An 18326-nucleotide genomic window follows, 5' to 3' on the forward strand; every position below is an offset into this window, starting at 1 on the left:
AAAGACCCTGTACACACCTCTCACATCTGGACTATGTAATTATTACTACGGGCCACCATGACTGTCCACAATTTACATGTCTATCTCCCTGGCTCGGTGTTTCAGTTCCTTGAAGACAGCAACCATCTCATCCAGTTTGCATCCCCAATGCCAGCACAGTAAATATTTGCTGAATGGAGGAATTAATGAGCAATCATTCTAGCCTTTAGCTTCCAAATTAGCCAAAACACTGGTATGTCTAGACACAGAAAGGAAACATACTGAGTTTATTAAGTTCTTACTGGGTGTGCCAAGCAAACATTATCACATCTAATCTTCTCAACAACCCTAGGAAGTAGGCAACATGATCATCATCTGGTTTTCCAGATGGTGCAACAGAGGTCTAGAGAAGCTAAGTCCAAAATTACACAGCTGGGAACTGGTGATTTGTGGCCATGAGGGTGAGAGATAAGTATGTCTGACACCAAAGCTCATACTTCATGCTCACAGCCTCTCTCCACTATCAGGACAGGGAGGATGACAGTGCTTATATAATGTTTCCTATGGGCCAAGCACTGCTCTCAACAACTACCAACATGAACAATATAAACATTTATTAAAATTCAGACATAGAAATGTGCTCAGACTTGCTAAATGCCCTAGAGCTCCCTAACTGTTAAAATATTTTTTCCAAAAAGAAATCAATTTGTTTGATCAATATAGTAAAATAAAAGATGTAATATGGAACTATCTATTATGGAGCCTCGAAGTGGAAATAAAGTACTCTGGGTGGGGGAATAAAGAATCAAAATAATGGCCCTGGCCAGTTTTCTCAGTGGTTAGAGCATTGGCCCTTGCACCGAAGGGTCACAGGTTCGATTCCTGGTCAAGGGCACTTACCTGGGTTGCAGGTTCAATCCCTGGCCCCGGTAGGCGCATGTGCGAGAGGCAACCAATCGATGTGTCTCTCTCACATCGATGCTTCTCTCTCTCCCTCTCTCTCTCTATCCCTCTCTCTTTCTCTCCCCCCCTCCACTCTCCCTAAAAGAATCAATGGAAAAAATATCCTCAGGTAAAGATTAACAAAAAAATAAAAGAATCTAATTAATGAACCTCAGAATTTTCTGCCAGGCTGCGAAGAATTAGGACATCTAGTTAACACCACAAACTAATAAGAGGCTGGTAAGAAACTTGTGACAAACAGAACAGTATGGATGTACCTGGAGAATATTATGCTAAGCAAAATAAGCCAGGCAGAGAAAGATAAACATCACATAACCTCACTTATTTGTGGAATCTAAAGAGCTTAATAAGCTGATGGACAGAACAGATTCAATGACATGGAAGCATGGATCAGACTGACAAATCTCAGGGGGAGGGAGAGGGCAGGTGAGTAGGGGGAAGAGATTAACCAAAGAACTTATATACACATATCCACAACCCAAGGACATGGACAATGGTGTGGAGAGGGACTGGGGAGGGGGGTGGGATGGGTGGGGTAGAATGGGTCAGTGGGGAGAAAAAGGGACATCTGTAATATTTTGAATAAAAAAAAAAAAATCACATGATGAAAATTCAGAGACATTTAAAAGAGGAAAAGGAATGCCTGGAAAAGCCATTTGGTTTCATAAGTGACCACAGGAATACATATGAGAGTTTTTCACTGTGCTAAGAATAACATCAAGGAACAGCCAAGGGCAGCTGATTTTGTTTTTTGCTTCCTAAAAAGTTGAAAAGTGTTTTTAATTCCTCAACAGGTACAGAAAAGTCACCAAAGCAAATCCCTCTCCCCCAGCAGGCTTGTAAAGGAGAACAAATGCTCTTCTCTGACTTCTTCCGACACAGTCAAGTGAAAGGGTCACAAAAATTTACAGTTTCTAAATGTTCTGAGACGAATCCCCAAAGCCAACTTACTGCCACCCATAATGGCAAAGAGAATATTTGCCAAGTGTCAAGACACTTTACATAACACTATGAGGACAATAACAACAGCTAACAATGTCTGGAAACTCACTAGCTGCCAGGCCCTGTTCTAAGGGCTGCACATGAACTAACTCAGACAGCTCTAAGGTAAAGGTTAGTACTCCTATCCCTGTTTACGGATGGGGACACTGAGGCAAAAGAAGGTCAGGAACTTGCCCATAGTCCAACACAACTCAGAACTGGCCACACCAGGATTCAAAGTCCAAATTCCAAAGCCCACGCTCATTCTGCTGCCCGAGGTTTGGGCTACTATTTCTAATTCTGAAAGAAAACCTCCAGGTCACGTTCTGTAATCCCACTTGGGAGGAAGATGCTTCTGTGGGACAGTAACATACCTAGCCTTTGAGGCAACATCCCTGCCTGCTGAGTTCTTGGGCCATTATATCAAAGTATATGTTACAGCCTCTCCACAGGCCAAGTCTGACCGACAGAGAGTGGAATAATTTTAATGAAGCACAAGGATGGGTCTTTGTTCTGAGGGAAACAGCAGGAAAACACCAACAAAAAGGAGGAGAAACATGCATCATGGAGCCTGGTGGCAGCCACCTCCTCTGAGGAGGTTTCCAAGGACAAAGCCTGATAGGAAAATAAGCCCTGCCTGTCATTTCCCTTCATGTAAATGTTGTCTACACTCAGGTGGAGGCTGTTGCATCTTGCCGTGTAACCTGCAAGATCAAACAAATCTCTTTCCCACAGGCATGTGCACTCACACGCATTCACATTGTGCATTTTGGTTTTAGCAGAAAATACTGTGCACCAAGTAGGCCCAATAACCAAACAACAGCTGCAGTCCTGCCAGCACTCTCATTCCCAAGCTTTAGGCACAAACACCTCGGCCACTTCTATAACATCTAAGGATACCTATTAGTTGCTTGTCTTGAATGACTCACTTTTATCACATAAGCCTGTTTTAAAATGAAAAACTCTATTGCTATTGCAAATGGAAAGTCAGCACGATGGGCTCTATGGAGAGTAGCCCTAAAAGGGAGACTGAGCCTGAAACCTGCACACTGTTTAAAGAAGAGAAGGGGCTGTTAGAGATTATTATTTTGAACTATATGATACTGTTATTTTTGTCGGTCAAAAACAATCAAATATTGTCAATTTCATTTAATTCAACTTAATATTATCAGCACCAAACCAACACTTTCCCCCAATATCAGTAAGACATGAAGAGAATTTAAAGGAAAATAACTGAGCCACTAGGCAATTGAAAGGAATCTAATAAGGTAGCTTAACACTTAAAATAATATTAAATACCTGCAGTGATACACATCTCTCAATTTCAGAAACTCTGCTAGAAAAACAAAAGGGGATGTAGTGTTAGTGAGGACCAAACTGGGAACATGAAGTCTGTGCTCCAGGCCCATTCCACGACCTACCACCCATGCGACCCACCTAACCAAGGCCTGTGACCCCAGCACTGACACTTAGGAGCTGGTAAATAAATGCTGCACAGCTGACCAGCCACCAAGCTTTTTTGCCTGTGGAAGTAGAAAACGTATCCCCCTCTTGTTCTCCTGGGGTCCTCTTGAGGATCAAATGAGACCAATGATGTAGACGTCAGCATTTTTAAACCAGACAGTGCTGTCACAAGAAAGATTATCTTCACAGTACAGCAGTGACAGGGGACAATTGTTGGGCATGTTGACCACCCCATATTTATTCCACCTTCATAACAGCACCCAGATGTCATTTTGAAAGTTTATTTCTTCCTCCCTGGATATTATCTTGATGGGATGGTGAACCCAGGTAGATATCTTTGCACTACATAAGCCATTGGGGTCCCAAGAAACTCCTTGAGCCAAATCCTTCTGCTGGTGGCCAGGAGGTGGCCAAGTGACCTGAGACTGAGAAATCAGGTGCTTCCTCCCTGGAATGTCAACCTTGAGCAAAATACGGGAGAGTCAGAAAACAGCTGGTGTTCACTCCAGCAGCAAAGCCTTAATTGGATCACCACTCCTTCTAGAAGACCATTTCTCAGCTCTTCTTTCCAGCTCATGAGCCTTCCAAAGCTGCTTTGACTCCTTCCTGTTTCCAAACCTGGCCGCAGCCATCAATTCCCTAAGACCACAATATCCTCAGCTGGAACCAATTTCTGTTGCTTTTTACCAACGAGCCCTGATACACTGGTGTACCATCCTTTCAAAGGTTCCTACTACTACCCATCCCGCCAGCTGAGCTCTCTAGCTGCAATCACAAGCCAATGCCTCACAGACCTGCCTAAAACTTTTCCTAAGACAGTACATGTAAAATGCATTCAAAGACAACACTTAGCCTTTTATGAAAAATCTTCCAGTTACCCATTACTTCTTAGTGGTCACAGGGCTTAGATTCTTGGAGGAGAATGATGTAGGAAGAGACATTTACAAGAAGTTCCATTTTCCAAATGGGTCTGAGAACTATGCCCAGAGTAACATGGAAAGAAACCTTCCATCTTCAATTTTTCCTTTGAGAGCAAAAAAAGAACAGTAACAAGGCTCGTGAATTCACTTTTGCTCTTCCATCTATTTGTAGTCTACTACCTGCATGGGTAGGTATCACAAGCTGAGTAACAAGTGTGCCAGCCAGACTTCACTCCATGAGGGGCAAGGACTTCTTACTATGGAATAAAACTAACACTCCTACATGTCTGGCTTTTTACACATAGTATGTGACAATCCTCACAACTATCTAGGTAGATACCAATGTTTGGGTTTTCCCCATATCAGCAAGCAACTCTCCAACACCAGCTGAGTGTCCTACAATTCAACCCAATTCTGACACTATCTACCTGGAGATAGCATCAGATCCCACAGGTTAAGGTCTCAGTCCTACAAGACTGCACCAGCCCCTGATTTTAGGCGACAGTCGCAACTCCAGGTTGTCACCTGTGCTTCTGACTGACCAGCTATATATCTCAGAGGTTCCCACGAGCCCCTCTTCGGGTTCAATTAACTTGCTAGAGTGGCTCACAGAACTCAAAGAAACATATTACTTACTAGATCATCAGTTTATGCTAGTTAAGGCTATAACTCAAGAACAGTCAGATGGAAGAAACATATAGGGTGAAGTGTGTGGGAAAGGGTGTGGAGCTATCATGCTCTCTCAGAGACAGCGACTCTCCTGGCACCTCCATGTGTTCACTAGCCCAGAAGCTCTCCAAACCCCGTCCTTGGGGGGTTTTATGGAGGCTTCATTACATAGGCATGGATTGAGTCACTAGCCATTGGCAACTGAACTCAACCTCTAGTCCCTCTCCCCTCCCAGAGGTGGGGGTATGGAACAGAGTTTCCAACCCTTAATCACAGAGTTGGTTCTCCTGGCCACCAGCCCCTAGCCTTTGGTGCTTTCCAAAAGTCACTATGTTGACATAACAAAAGATACCCTTATGGATCTCATCACTTTGAAAATACTAGGGATTTAGGAGCTTGTGACAGAAATGGGAACAAAGAACAAATGTATACCTTTGTTATAAATCCCAGTATCCCAGCACACCTAATTCTTGGGCTCAGAGAGGTAAGTAAGGCAAGTGACACAGCTGAAAAGAAGAAGAGCCAGGACTCAAGGCCGGGCCTTGAGAGCCCCTGCACTGTCATGCCAGCCTAACCAGGGCGTAGCGACAGCCGGCTGGAAGAGCTGAAGCAATAAATCAGTCTAATGATCTGATGCCACAAATGCATACTGAGGACAAGCATAAAATGTTTGTGCAAAATGCTGAGAAGTAAAAAAATGGAGAGGCTGTCCTCTGCCCTCAAAGATGACAAGCCTCGCAGCGGCACACTTGACTATGGTACAACGCAATGTACACACTCAACTGGACCCTGAATCTTCACTGAGCACCTTCTAGATGCTTCTCAGGGAACAACACAGCGTAGCATCACTGCCCACACAGAGCTGACATTATGGTATGGGAGGCAGACCTAGACAAAACAGGAAAGCACAATGTGCCTTGTTAGTTGGCGATAAGTGTTGGTAGAAAAACAAAGCAAAGGGGGACAGGAGTGTAAGGGAGGGGGCACCATTTTAAATCTGCACCAGTTTCCAACAGTCCCCACGGCTCTATCAGAATGTAGCAGTATATGCTGTGTTCATAGTGGCAAAGTGTCACAGAACAACAGTGTGAAAGGACAGAAAAGAGAAGTGGCTCCGCTGGGTGGGCCAGGGTAAGAGGGTGCTGGACGTGGAAAGTCTCCAGGATGAGATGAGTGCTGAGCAAGTGAGTTCCCTTCCCTTCACTTCCTTTGCAGGAATGTGCCTCCGGCCTCTCCCCGCCTGCAGGGCATGAATCAGCTCCCAGTGATCCTTCACAGAGCCTTTCCAGCAAGCGCCTGTGTGTCTCTCCTCTTTGCCAAAACCTTTGTGTCGCCTCCCAGTCAAAGTTATAAGCTTCTGTGAATATGTCAGCCTTTCCTGGGTCATGGGGATCAATGGCAATTTTTAGGACTTTTTTTAATCATGAAAGGAACACACAATCATAGTATAAAATATGAAAAATATCAGGAAATATAAAGATTTCCAATTATCTTAACTCCAACATTACCTCTGTTCACATTTTGGTACATTTTTGCCAGAGCTGTTTAACGTAGCTAGGATCACTCTGCATCCATATAATTTTGTATCCTGCTACTTTGTATCTTGTTATTTTTACTAAATATATAATTTTTAATTCTACATATGCATTTTCTGCACAGACATCAATTTAATGGCTATGTAACTTTCCACTCTACTGACGCACTATACTTTACTAACCATTTCCCAATTGTCAAGCAATTAGATTTCTGAGTTTTCATCATTGTAAATTTCCCTGAAAATAACTTTATGCAGCAGGTATTTTGTAATTCCCTCATAATAGATTCCGAGAAGAGAATTATGGGAAGCTGGGAATACTTTAGAGTAGTCACTGCACGGACGGGCTACAGACCACTCAAACTTCATCACAGCACCATGTGGCTGCAGAGGCGGACTGCAGAAGCTGGTCATCTCTAGCCACCTTTTTGCTCTTGACAGTAAATGGTTTTAGAAGAGACATATTTACCTGCTGTCAGAATCCGAGGCGATTTCCTTTCTCCCTCCAAAGCGGATCTGGCACTGCACAGAAAAAAAAGCCACTAAGATCAGCTGTTGAGATGGGACGCTCAATTGTCACAAAACAGCCCACATAGACTTCAGGTTGGGCTGGGGACACAGGGCCAGAAACTCTGGGTGCCGAGTCAGGCCATCCTCTGCCCTGGTGTCAGCCCAAGACGTCAGATGGCAGACACCCCAGCCTTCCAGCCGCCACTTAAAGGAAGTCCTTATCTCTCCCAGCACAGAAATGAGCCTTGTGGGAAAACAATGCCAAGAGGAACACAGAAGCACACAGCGTTGCACCTTATCTAGGAGACTTCTACGTGTCAGCAGCTGGCTGTCTAAAACACAGGGCTCTCAACATGCAATAATTAAAACTTGTAAGCCTGCTGCACAAATCTGCAACAATGGGTCCCTTCTGACAGGGCCCAAGGTTGTTATGACTGGCTAGAAAATTATGACAGCATAAATCATGCTTCAGCCCTGGCCAGGTGGCTCAGTTGGTTGGAGCATCATCCTGTACACCAGAGGTTGTGGTTCGATTCCCAGTCTGGGCATATGCCTAGGCTGTGGGTTCGAGCCCCAGTCAGTGTGCATATGGAAGGCAACCAATTGATGTTTCTCTCTCACACTAATGTTTCTCTCTCGTATTGATGTTTCTCTCTCGTATTGATGTTTCTCTCTTTCTCTCCTTCCCTCCCTCTCTCTCTCCCTCCCTCTCTCTCTCTCCCTTCCTCTCTCTAAAATCAATAAAAAACATATCCTCAGATAAGGATAAGAAATTTTTTAAAAATCACACTCCAAACAAGTCGTCTGGTTGTGCTGAGTGACAATTTACTCAAGGTGGGTATAAACAAAAGCAAACTATTCTTTTTTTTTCTTCAATTGTGGTAAAGCATAGAAAACATGAAATTACCAGTTTAACCATTTCTAGTTATACAATTCAATTCACAATATGTGCAACCCTCACCACTCGCCACTCTTCTCTTTTTTTATTTTTTTAATCCTCACTGGAGGATATTTTTTCCACTGTTTTTCAGAGAGAGCGGAAGGGAGGTAGAAAGAGAGACAGAGAGAGAGAGAGAGAGAAAGAGAGAGAGAAACATCAATGTGAGAGACACACATCAATTGGTTGCCTCCAGCACGTGCCCGACCAGGGGTGGACCGGGGCTGGGCATCAAGTCTGCAACCAAAGTATATGCCCTGGATGGAATTGAACCCGGAACCCTTCAGTCCACGGGCCGATGCTCTAACCACTGAACCAAACCAGGTAGGGCCACTCTTCTCTTTTAAAGAGTGGGTAGCAGACTTACGAGAGTCCTGAACTTATTACATATATAATTTTAAATGACACATTTGTCAAAACTTATAGAGCTGCACATTCAAAATTGGATTTTTTTACTGTATGCAAATTATGCCTGATTTTTTTTTTTTTTAAATATCTTTATTGATTTCAGAGAGAGGAAGGGAGAGGGAGAGAGAGAGACAGAAACATCAATGATGAGAGAGTCATTGATCGGCTGCAGCCCGCAACCCGGGCATGTGCCCTGACCGGGAATCGAACCCTGATCGCCTGGATCCTAGGTCAATGCTTAACCACTGAGCCACGCCTGGCCGGGCTATGCCTGATTTTTAAAAGGGAAATATATATAATACTTTCGCCCCCCTCCCCAAAATAATAACAATCATGGCAGATCGGGCATAAGCTCCAATTTATTTCTGTTTAACTGCTACACTTAAAGTGGTCCCACGTGCCTCCTTGTCTCCTTGTTATATTTTCCATTCTGGAGCAGAGAAAGAAGAAACGGATAACACGTGTTCCGAATTTACAGTGGACCAGGAGCTGGCTGGGCCTTCACCTACTTTAACAAATGCAATTTCCTCAACAGCCCTGTGGAGGTCAGTGACCAGATTACAGAAAAGGGTACCCAGAGAGGCTAGATGAGTTGCCCAAGCACACACAGCTGGGAAGAAATGAAACTGGCCTTTGACCTCAGCTGCACCAGAGCCTGTGTTGTTTGCACCACCTCGAGGCTTGGGTGGGTGCTGAAGTCTCTGAGCTCACCTAACACTTAACACAGTCAACAACCTAACACACACCTTTATTAAAGTATGTATCTCCTATCTCCCTATATTGTGATTACACGCATATAATTGTCAGTCACCCCTTCTGAAATGTGAGCTATCTAGAATCCCAGGGCTGGATCCTAGCTCTGCTACTGATTAACTATGACACTTTAAGCAAGTTATTGGGCCTTTCAGAGCTTCAATTTCTTCAGCCGTAAAATGGAAATAATTGTAGGAACTACCTCACAGGGTGGGTGGAAGGAGTAAATGTAAAGCACCTAGCAAACAGCCCAGCACATGATGAGTGTGCAATAAATGATGCATATGTGGTACATGCAGACAAGGAAGCTTATGCCAGCTTATGTCAACACTCACCTCCCACCCAGCCAAAGCAAGGCATCAAAACAGCATCAACCACTCAGAGCAGAGTCCACCTGGAGGATCCAAACCATCAACCCTGGGAGTGGTTCATTCTTCCTCATCTCTGTTATTATGCTCACAAAGTTCTAACCTCAACCACCACCTTAGCAACCAAAAGAGTTGCCCTAAAACACAACTGCTTGGAAATGAGACTCTGAAACCCACATCAGTGCCCTTCTCAAACGGACATTACTGGAGGATGGGGTCCTCCAGAGGTCTTTAGAAAGTCAGGACACAGGAACACCTCTGTCCCCCTCCTCTGACCACTTTCCCTGCTCTATCATTTTCTGAGGAAAACTACTGGCCTCACTGTTCCCAGATACAATGTAGGAGAAAGTCTGCCTATATAGAAAGACAGAAATGACTTCTACACTAATTATGTGACACTATTACTTGATGTCAAGGTCAAACATGAGCTTTCCTCTTACCTGTTTCACTGCATCCAGCAGTCGCTCCAGCAGAAACTGTCTTTTCATGTCATTGTTCTGTGATCCTAAAATGCAACAAGGCTTAATTAGTTCTGTTTGACATTAGCCTTCTATTAAGACTTTCTGACATATAGTATATGGCTGTCCCCAACTAGCATCAGCCTTCTCTTTAATAAAATTAATAGCAAGACTGGCACCAATAATCTACATCATTACAATGAAGTCTGACCATTTCCCTGTCACTGCAACACAGGAAAGCAGCTAAACTATGGTCCCCAAATTTGAAGAATGTGTCTGGAATCATCTAACTCAGGGTTTCTCAACCTTGGCATTACTGACATTTGGGTCAGATGGCGGGACTACGCTATGAATTGTAGGATGTCTAGCAGCAATCCCTGCCCTCTACCCACTACATACCATACACGTACGTTCACACACACACCCTAGCTGTGGCAACAAAAATGTCTCTAGCCCTGGCCGGTGTAGCTCAGCTGGTTGAGAGTCGTGCCATGCACCAAAAGGTTGCCAGTTTGACTCTGGGTCAGGGCACATGCCCGGGTTGCAAGCTCGATCCCTTAGTAGGGGATGTGCAGGAGGCAGCTGATCTATGTATCATTCGCACATCAATGTATCTCTCTCTCTCTCCCTCTCCCTTCCTCGATCTGTAAAAATGAATAAAATATCTTTTTTTTTAATGTCTCTAGATGTCCTCTGGGACACAAAATTGCCCCTGGTTGAGAGCCAATGGTCTAACTTAAAATACACATTTCTTGGCATGCAGGTGCTGCTCATTGGCTGACCTTACCATCACCTCCAATGTCCTCTTCCCATGCCACTGCAATACAAGCTGAAAAACCTAATCACTCCTTTTCTGAGCCTCCCTTATAAGGCTGACCTTAAGAAGTTCTAGCTAATGAGATGTATGCCATGAGATGTATGCTAATGAGATGTAAGCAGAAGTGCACTGGAAAGATTCTGGGGAAATTGTGCCATCCTGATAAAAGAACAGATACTAATGGCTTCCTTCCTTCTTCTATCTTTCATGCCTTAATCATAAATACATTGGGTGGAGCCAGGCAGCATCTTACTACAATGAAGTAATAAGCCTGGAGGGAGGGCAAAAAGAATCACAGAGACCCCAGCCCTCATGTCACTCTGCTGCTGAACCAATACTAGAAATCAACTACCTCTGACACAACAAAGAACATTTGTTCAAAACACTGTTTGCTGAGCTGCTACTTGCAGCCAAAAGCTTTCCCAACTGATACACATGGCATACACTGACCTTCCACTTAAAGAGGGTCTGGGTAAGGACACTTCAAAGTACTAGGCAGAAAACTGTCAGAGCTACATCTGATGCTCCACAGGAGGCTCAGTGACTCCAACCAACAGTAATACGGCTACATGTTATGATTCACCACATAAAGAACACAGCCGTTTCAAAGGAGGTTCAGAGTCAAGGGTCACAAGAGCAGATGTTCCACACAGCAGGTCTTGAACAGTCACCAAGCTGCTTCTTTCCTGGGCAACTCAACATGGGCTTCAGCAGGGAGGACCAGCAGGGCATCACCTCAGAGATGATCAGCAATTCATCCATGTCATGCCAGGGCCACCCAGTGGATAACAACTGTGACCTTGTGTTGAGCACTTCCTGCATGCCAGGCACTCAACCTAGTACTCCACATGCATTATGTCTTACAGTTTTCACAACCACCCTGCAAGCCAGGTATTAGGATCCCCATACCACAGATGAGAAAACTGAAGCTCAGAGAAGACAAACAACTGTGTGCATTGACTCACTCAGTATTTAATTTCAACTGTGTGCCAGGCAATATTCTAAGGGCTGGAGACATAGGAGTTAAATGCTATAAAAAAGCCATCTTCTCATGGAGTAAAATTCTCTTAGGAAGAAACAAAGTAAACAAATAAATAAGATGATGTTAGAGAGTTATACAAGTAAGAAAAACCAAATGGGCTGATGAGACAGGGAGGAAGCAGGAGGGCCACGTTAGCCAGGGCAGTCAGAAAAGGCCTCTCTGCCCAGGTGACATTGAGCTGAGCTCTTTACAAAGCGAAGGAGCAGCCATGGGAAGATATGGGCAACCAGGGTTCCAGGCAGAGCAAACAGCCAGGGTAGAGCCCAGGAGGCAGGAACACACTTGGCTTCTCATCTTCCAGGCCCATAAGGAAGTCTGCTGTGACTTGAGCAAAGAGCAAAAAAGGGGAAGTAAAGATCACACAGGCATGCAAGAGCAAGTCACAAAGGATCTTGGGGACCGTGATAACGGGTTTAGTTTTTGTTCTAATTTAAATACTAACTGGTAGAACTGTGACCTTGACTCAAGACCATGCCCCTCCAATGCCTGAGTTAGAACTACCAGCACACAAGGTTCTTTCCTCACTCCAGGCCTGGAGATAAAACCAGTGGTAGACACTCTGTGGGCACACAGCAATATGCCTGACTTCCCAAATGTTGCTACTGTCATTTTACTGGAATAGGTTTTGAGAAAGAACAGCCTACACATCATTCCACCAGACAGAAGGCCATTTTGAAGCGTCACTCATGACGGAGACCGCACCCACCCAAGGCCCTCAAACATCTTCTTGACACCTGTGTCTACCAATAAATGTTGCTCCTTGTTTAGCAGAAGGCTTAGCTTCTGTTCCTCTCTCACACCAGGACAGGGAAGTCAGGCTTGCTTTCTTCCTTTTCCCAAGGACTGCACCCAACAACTCTACTTGCCCTTGGGCAATGCCAGCTGGATACCTGGCAAGGTTTTCCCCCCTGAAATGCTTTTGCTTTTTTTTCTGATCATAAGTATAATTCATATAATGGAATTACCACATGACCCAGCAATTCCACTTCTGGGTATACACCCAAAAGAACAGAAGGGTCTCGAGAGAAATTTTACAGCCATGTTCACAGCAGCTGAAACATGAAAGCAATGAAAGTGTCCATCGACAAGTGAATGGATAAGCAAAATATGATCTATCACACAATGGAATATTATTCATTCTTAAAAAGGAAGGAAACTGCAATAAGCTACAACATACTGTATGATTCCACTTCTATGAGGTACTTAGAGTAGTTAATAGGGGAGCACATGCCTGGGTTGCAGGCTCAACCCCCTGTAGGGGGCGTGCAGGAGGCAGCCGATCAATGAGGACTCTCTCATCATTGATGTTTCTATCTCTCTTTCTCCCTCTCCCTTCCTTTCCCTGAAATCAATAAAGATATTTTTTTAAAAAAAATTAATAGAGGAAAGTATAATAGTAGTTGCCAAGGTCTGGGGGAGGGAGGAATGGGGAGTTATTGTTTAATAGGTATAGAGTTTCAGTTTTGCAACAGAAAAAGAGTTATGGGGATGACTGCACAACAATGTGAACATATTTAACTGAACTGTGCACTTAAAAATGATCAAGATGATAAATCTTATGTGTATTTACCACAATAAAAAAAAAAAAAAAGTAATTCATGCAAAAAAAATACAGTAACAACAAATCAGGGGAAAATGTACAAAGAAAATTAAAATCTCCATCTCACTAGTTATCATTTAGTGCAGCAATTCCCAAGCATTCATGTGCCCATGAGTCCCCTGGGGTGTGTTAAAAGGCAGGTTCTGATTCAGCAGGTCTGGGGTGGGGCCTGGGATTCTGCATTTCTCACAAACTCCCAGGTGATGCTGCTGCTGCTGGGTCATGATCCACACGTGAATAGCAAGAATTTAGCACCTACCTTAATGACATGCACAATGATCCTAGATCTCTTCTACAGTATCTTGCCACCACTGCTTTATCTACACGAGATGTCAACAGCCTCCCTTGCCTTACGTTGCAATGCCTCTCTGTAGTAGGAAGAAAAGCCTGTTCTCTGTAAAGAAACAGCCTGAGGTTGTGCAGGTCCCAGCCCACCACCCCCCTCCCTGGCTGCCATCTCTCTACAGGAGAAAAGTCACTGGAGTGAGACAACCCTGACCTCAGACGGGGCACCTGTGGCCATCCTAGCCCTGACAGAGGATTAAGAGAAGGGGTCTCCTAGGGTGGAGGGAGCACAGGTGGCCTTGGGAGCACTCAGCTGCAGGACATGCCCAAAGGGCCCATGGCCATTAGTGAAACGAGCACTAGTGGGAAGTCACAAGGCATCATGAGTCCTTCTCCTGGCCAGGCTGCTTGCCAGCCATGTGACAGGGACAGCACTTCCCTTCCCTGTGCACAGGTTTCTGCAGGAGTTCACGCCCTCCTTGCTCTGCAGTCTGCCAACGTGGGGCCTCTGTGGAGACAGGCAGGCAGAGCAATCAAAGCCACCGCTCTCTTTCTGTCTTCTCCCAGTGACAAAGAGGAGAACACAGAACCCTGCCAGGGCCAAGAAGAGCCTTCAGGTCTCAAAGCCACACCTGCTGAGCCTCGAGTGTGGGCTAAGCCCCTAAGCAACTGGCATTTCATCCTTTCGTCCTTGACAAAGAAGGGAAGGTGGCTCCATTCACCAGAACACTGAGGCTCAGGGAGAAAAAGATCTTCACCCAAGGCCAGTGACACGGGAAGTGCTGGGTAGGTATCAATTTCAAGCCCACTGGCTCCTTGCTCAGCCATCTCTCAGTCCTGCTCACTATTGACCCCTGTAACAAACCTGCAGTCACAGCCCCGCTGCAGGTTCAGGAGGGACTCCTCTGCGAGAGCCCAGCCTTCCTGCTTCCCTCCTTCTCCAAGGGCAGCCTTCAGGCAACACTGTCAGCCAGATAAACCAGGGCAGGCTTCTTTTTCACTCATAACATCGCCGTCAAAACGAAAATAAAATATGTAAAGCCACCAGGAAACACCGCCAGGTGTCCACAAACCTGTCAGAAACCACGTGTGCATGTGAAAGTCACTCACCTGGTTCAGGTGCATCTCTGTTGTCTTGAATGTCTAGAATCCTTAGGACTCTACATTAATTTTTACCACAAACATCCAGGAGTGAAGAATGGGATGGCCCAGGTTTGAATCCTACACACCAGTATGTGACCACGGGCAAGTTACTCAAACTCTGCACCTGCGAGGTCTGTTAAATGAGTGAATGCTTACTGCGCACCTACCACAGTTCCAAGTGTATATACCAAGCACTCTATACATGTCAGCTATGATTACTGTTGTTGGTGTAAGACCTCTGGGTCTAACCATTACTTTTAACTGGCTACCTTCTCTCCAAAGCACAGGCAGGGCAATTAAATGTAAGCCTCTGTGCTTGATGCCCTGGGAGACAATAAGGTGAAAAGGGTCCATGGCACTGGGGGGAGGGGGGAAGAATGAGCATGATGCACCAGGTGCCCTGTGCAGAGTCCTCTAATCCTTGCAGCAACCCTGGAGGTCAAGGTAAACATGGTTCCCCTCCACAGAGGAGCTGGGTCACTTGATCAAGGCCACACACACACTTAAACAGTGGTATTTCCCTGCCTCTCCCTGCAATGGCAGAGGTGACGTCATGCCAGGCATTTCTGTGGTCTCAGGCTAATCCCTGCAATGCACTAAGAACTATAAAAGAGAAAAGAAAAAGACAGCAACATTCTCTGGGTGCCCACTGCATATCAGGAATTCTACCCAAGGTCACGCAGCAAAGAAGTGCTATATGGGAGGCTGAGACCCTGGTCTGCCAACTCAATATTCCCAAAATATTGTTATGGGAAGGGCCAAAACAGGTAGATATTGACCCAGAGCACCTCCCAAGCCAAAGGAACACCTACAGCAGAATTCTCCAAAGGGCGGGTGGGACAACACAACCACAGATAGTACCCAGCCCCCGCACTGAAGAACAGAGTAGAAAAGCCACCCCACACTCACTTCTCTTTCATATTTCTGATTGTACTGAGGGGACAGTTCGTCTGACACTAGGAGGTCCTTAACTTCTGCCTCAGTCAGGCTCCTAACAGGAAACAACAGGCACACTCAAATAAGTATAGTTCGAGGAAGTTTGCTATAAGGGGTCTACTGAAGAATGGGTTGGATAAGCAATTCTTAGTCAGGGTTATGTCACCTCCCACCTCCAAGGGACATTTCAGCGATATCTGGAGACATTTTTGGCACAACTGGAGGATGCTACTGTCATCTGGTGGGTAGAGTCCAGGGATGATGCTAAACATCCTACAATGCACAGGACAGCCCCACAACAGAGAATCATCTAGCCTAAAATGTCAAGAGTGCCTCAATTAGGAAATTCTGTCCTAATGCAGGTTAGATTATCCCCATTTCACAGATGATGACACTGAGGCTCAGAGAGGATAAATAATTTAAACCTCCACTGTGCTCTGAATCCTATCTCCTCTCACCTGCTCAAGGATATACTCCAGCAATTGTCCAGATTTTTTCCCACACTGTCAACTATTTTTTTCCTCATCTAAGAAATTCCTATAGCATAAAAGATATTGTAATATTTCCCCCAAATTTAATATTAGCCACGTCTTATTCCCACATGTCCTTCCAGCTGCAACCCCATTTCTTTGCTGCCCTGTCCATCACAGCTCTTCCCTCTGAGAGCCACCCCTGCCACCATTACTATTCCAAGCTCTGGCCCCAAGTCATCTCCTTCACCCTGCACTGAATTATCTATCTACACAGTGGCCATAACATCTGGAAGCGCAGCTGAATACTCAATAGGGACTGATATTACAGAACAAATACATGATACACTCAGTGATACAATGTGATTCTTCCAATGCACCCTGCAAAGTTGCAATTCACATGGCATTTTCATCAAGCCCTGCATAAGCTGGTGGTGCACTATCTCAGATGATTTGTTTCTGGTTTTCACTGAATAAACCTGCACCTTTAATGGACCACAGAACAGTATTGGGCAAACTTCTCCTGTAAAAGGCCAGGTAGTTAGTTATTTTTAGCCTTTATGGTTCATACAGTCACTGTCACAACCACTCAGCTCTGCTCTTGTACCTCAAAAGCAGCCATAGACAATACATTGATGAATCAGCATGGCTGTTAACAAAAACAGCCTTGGGCTGGATTTACCCCCCAGCCCAGCTTTCGGACCACTGCCCTAGCAGAACTAATGGGGGGGGGATTAAAACAATAGTGTCTATCTTTCCAAACTAAACAGCCACACTGCAGTAAGACAATTACATATTAGGTGTCCCCATCAGGCAGTAGACCACGCCATATCTTAATCATGCTCCCATTTTCCTTCACCCTATAACCAACACCCCACATCAGAGCTTTGCAGGGGACAGGTACATCACATCACTTTTGCCACTGGTAGAAGTTATACTCAGTCACATTTGCAGGCATCTAGGATGTATGACACTCTCAACCCAATGGAGAGTTTAGTGCTGTTGTTTTTGTTGTTTAATTTCCATCACTGTTTTAAATAAAGAGATGGAAAGAATGCAGAAGTGAAGGAGTAGGGGAGCAGAAAGTGCTGTCCAATATAGGCCAGAGGCATGCGTGTACAAGACCAAGATCAAACCCCTCCAATCCTACAGGGTCAGGCGGAGAATGCAAATGAGTAATGTGGCAAGGAAGGCAGAGAAGAGGGTGAGGTAGAGACTGCGGGGACCAAGACAGTTACCCCTTTAGAGATGGCAGCTGCCTCACAGCATCACCAGTACAGCATTGCTCCGTCTCCCAGTTTTTAAGAAAAAAATCCAGATTTCATGTCAATTAGTTGGCACCTAATTATACTCCTTTTAGAGAAGTGTTTCAGCAAACTCTGCAAGAACCAAACATAATACACCTAGAAGCCAGACCTGCTACCAATTTTCCATTCTGAGATATATACTAAACCTTTACATTCATTCACCTGTAAGCTGGGTGCTGCCAGCCCCATCATAATGGATGAAGGAACTGAGGCTTGGAGACATTGATCACTTGCCCAAAGCACAGCTCAGAGGTGACAGACTCAACATTTACCCCAAAGCCCATGCCTTCCAACCTCCACAAGGCCAGGTAACCCTGGGCAGCTCAACTTCAGACAGAAGAAGGGCTCCCTCTGCAAAGGGCCACCAAAGACAAACCAACCTCCAAATGGCTGGCTCAAATGTTACCTTCTCTGGGAATCCTTCCTGCTGAGAATCCTCCATGGGCACAATAAACTGCTCTCTGAACTATGCTTCCGCAGCCCTCCAGCCACACCACACCCCTGGTCTAATGCCTACAGCAGAAAGGATTATAGAGACTCTCAAACCAGTTCCTTATGCCAACCCTGGATGTTGAGCCTTTTAAGGGATGGAAACAGCCTTAATGCATCCCTGCTCACAGAAAGAAATCAACAATTGTTGAACAAAGACTTCAAGGGGGGGAGTACCATGGTTCCCCAAGTAGCTGCTTTAAACACAGAGGATCAGGACAAGCCAGGCCACAGCGGCCTCGTATGTGTGATGCACAGAGTGAAGCAGTAGTTTTGTCTGCTCGAGCACTAGC

General features: G+C 45.1%; 1 protein-coding gene across 1 annotated transcript in view; it reads right to left on the reverse strand.

Annotated features, from left to right (window-relative positions):
* SNX29 (sorting nexin 29) overlaps positions 1 to 18326 on the reverse strand; it is a 458514-nt gene that overhangs the window by 429055 nt on the left and 11133 nt on the right. The window contains exons 2-3 of the mRNA XM_016197611.2: positions 9927 to 9991; positions 6980 to 7032 (exon numbers count right to left, since the gene is read on the reverse strand). Coding sequence (XP_016053097.2) covers positions 6980 to 7032; positions 9927 to 9991 — 118 coding nt within the window. The remainder of the gene's footprint in view (positions 1 to 6979; positions 7033 to 9926; positions 9992 to 18326) is intronic.

Source organism: Miniopterus natalensis, chromosome 3 (genome assembly GCF_054644295.1).
Source record: "Miniopterus natalensis isolate mMinNat1 chromosome 3, mMinNat1.hap1, whole genome shotgun sequence".
Lineage (NCBI taxonomy): Eukaryota > Metazoa > Chordata > Mammalia > Chiroptera > Miniopteridae > Miniopterus > Miniopterus natalensis.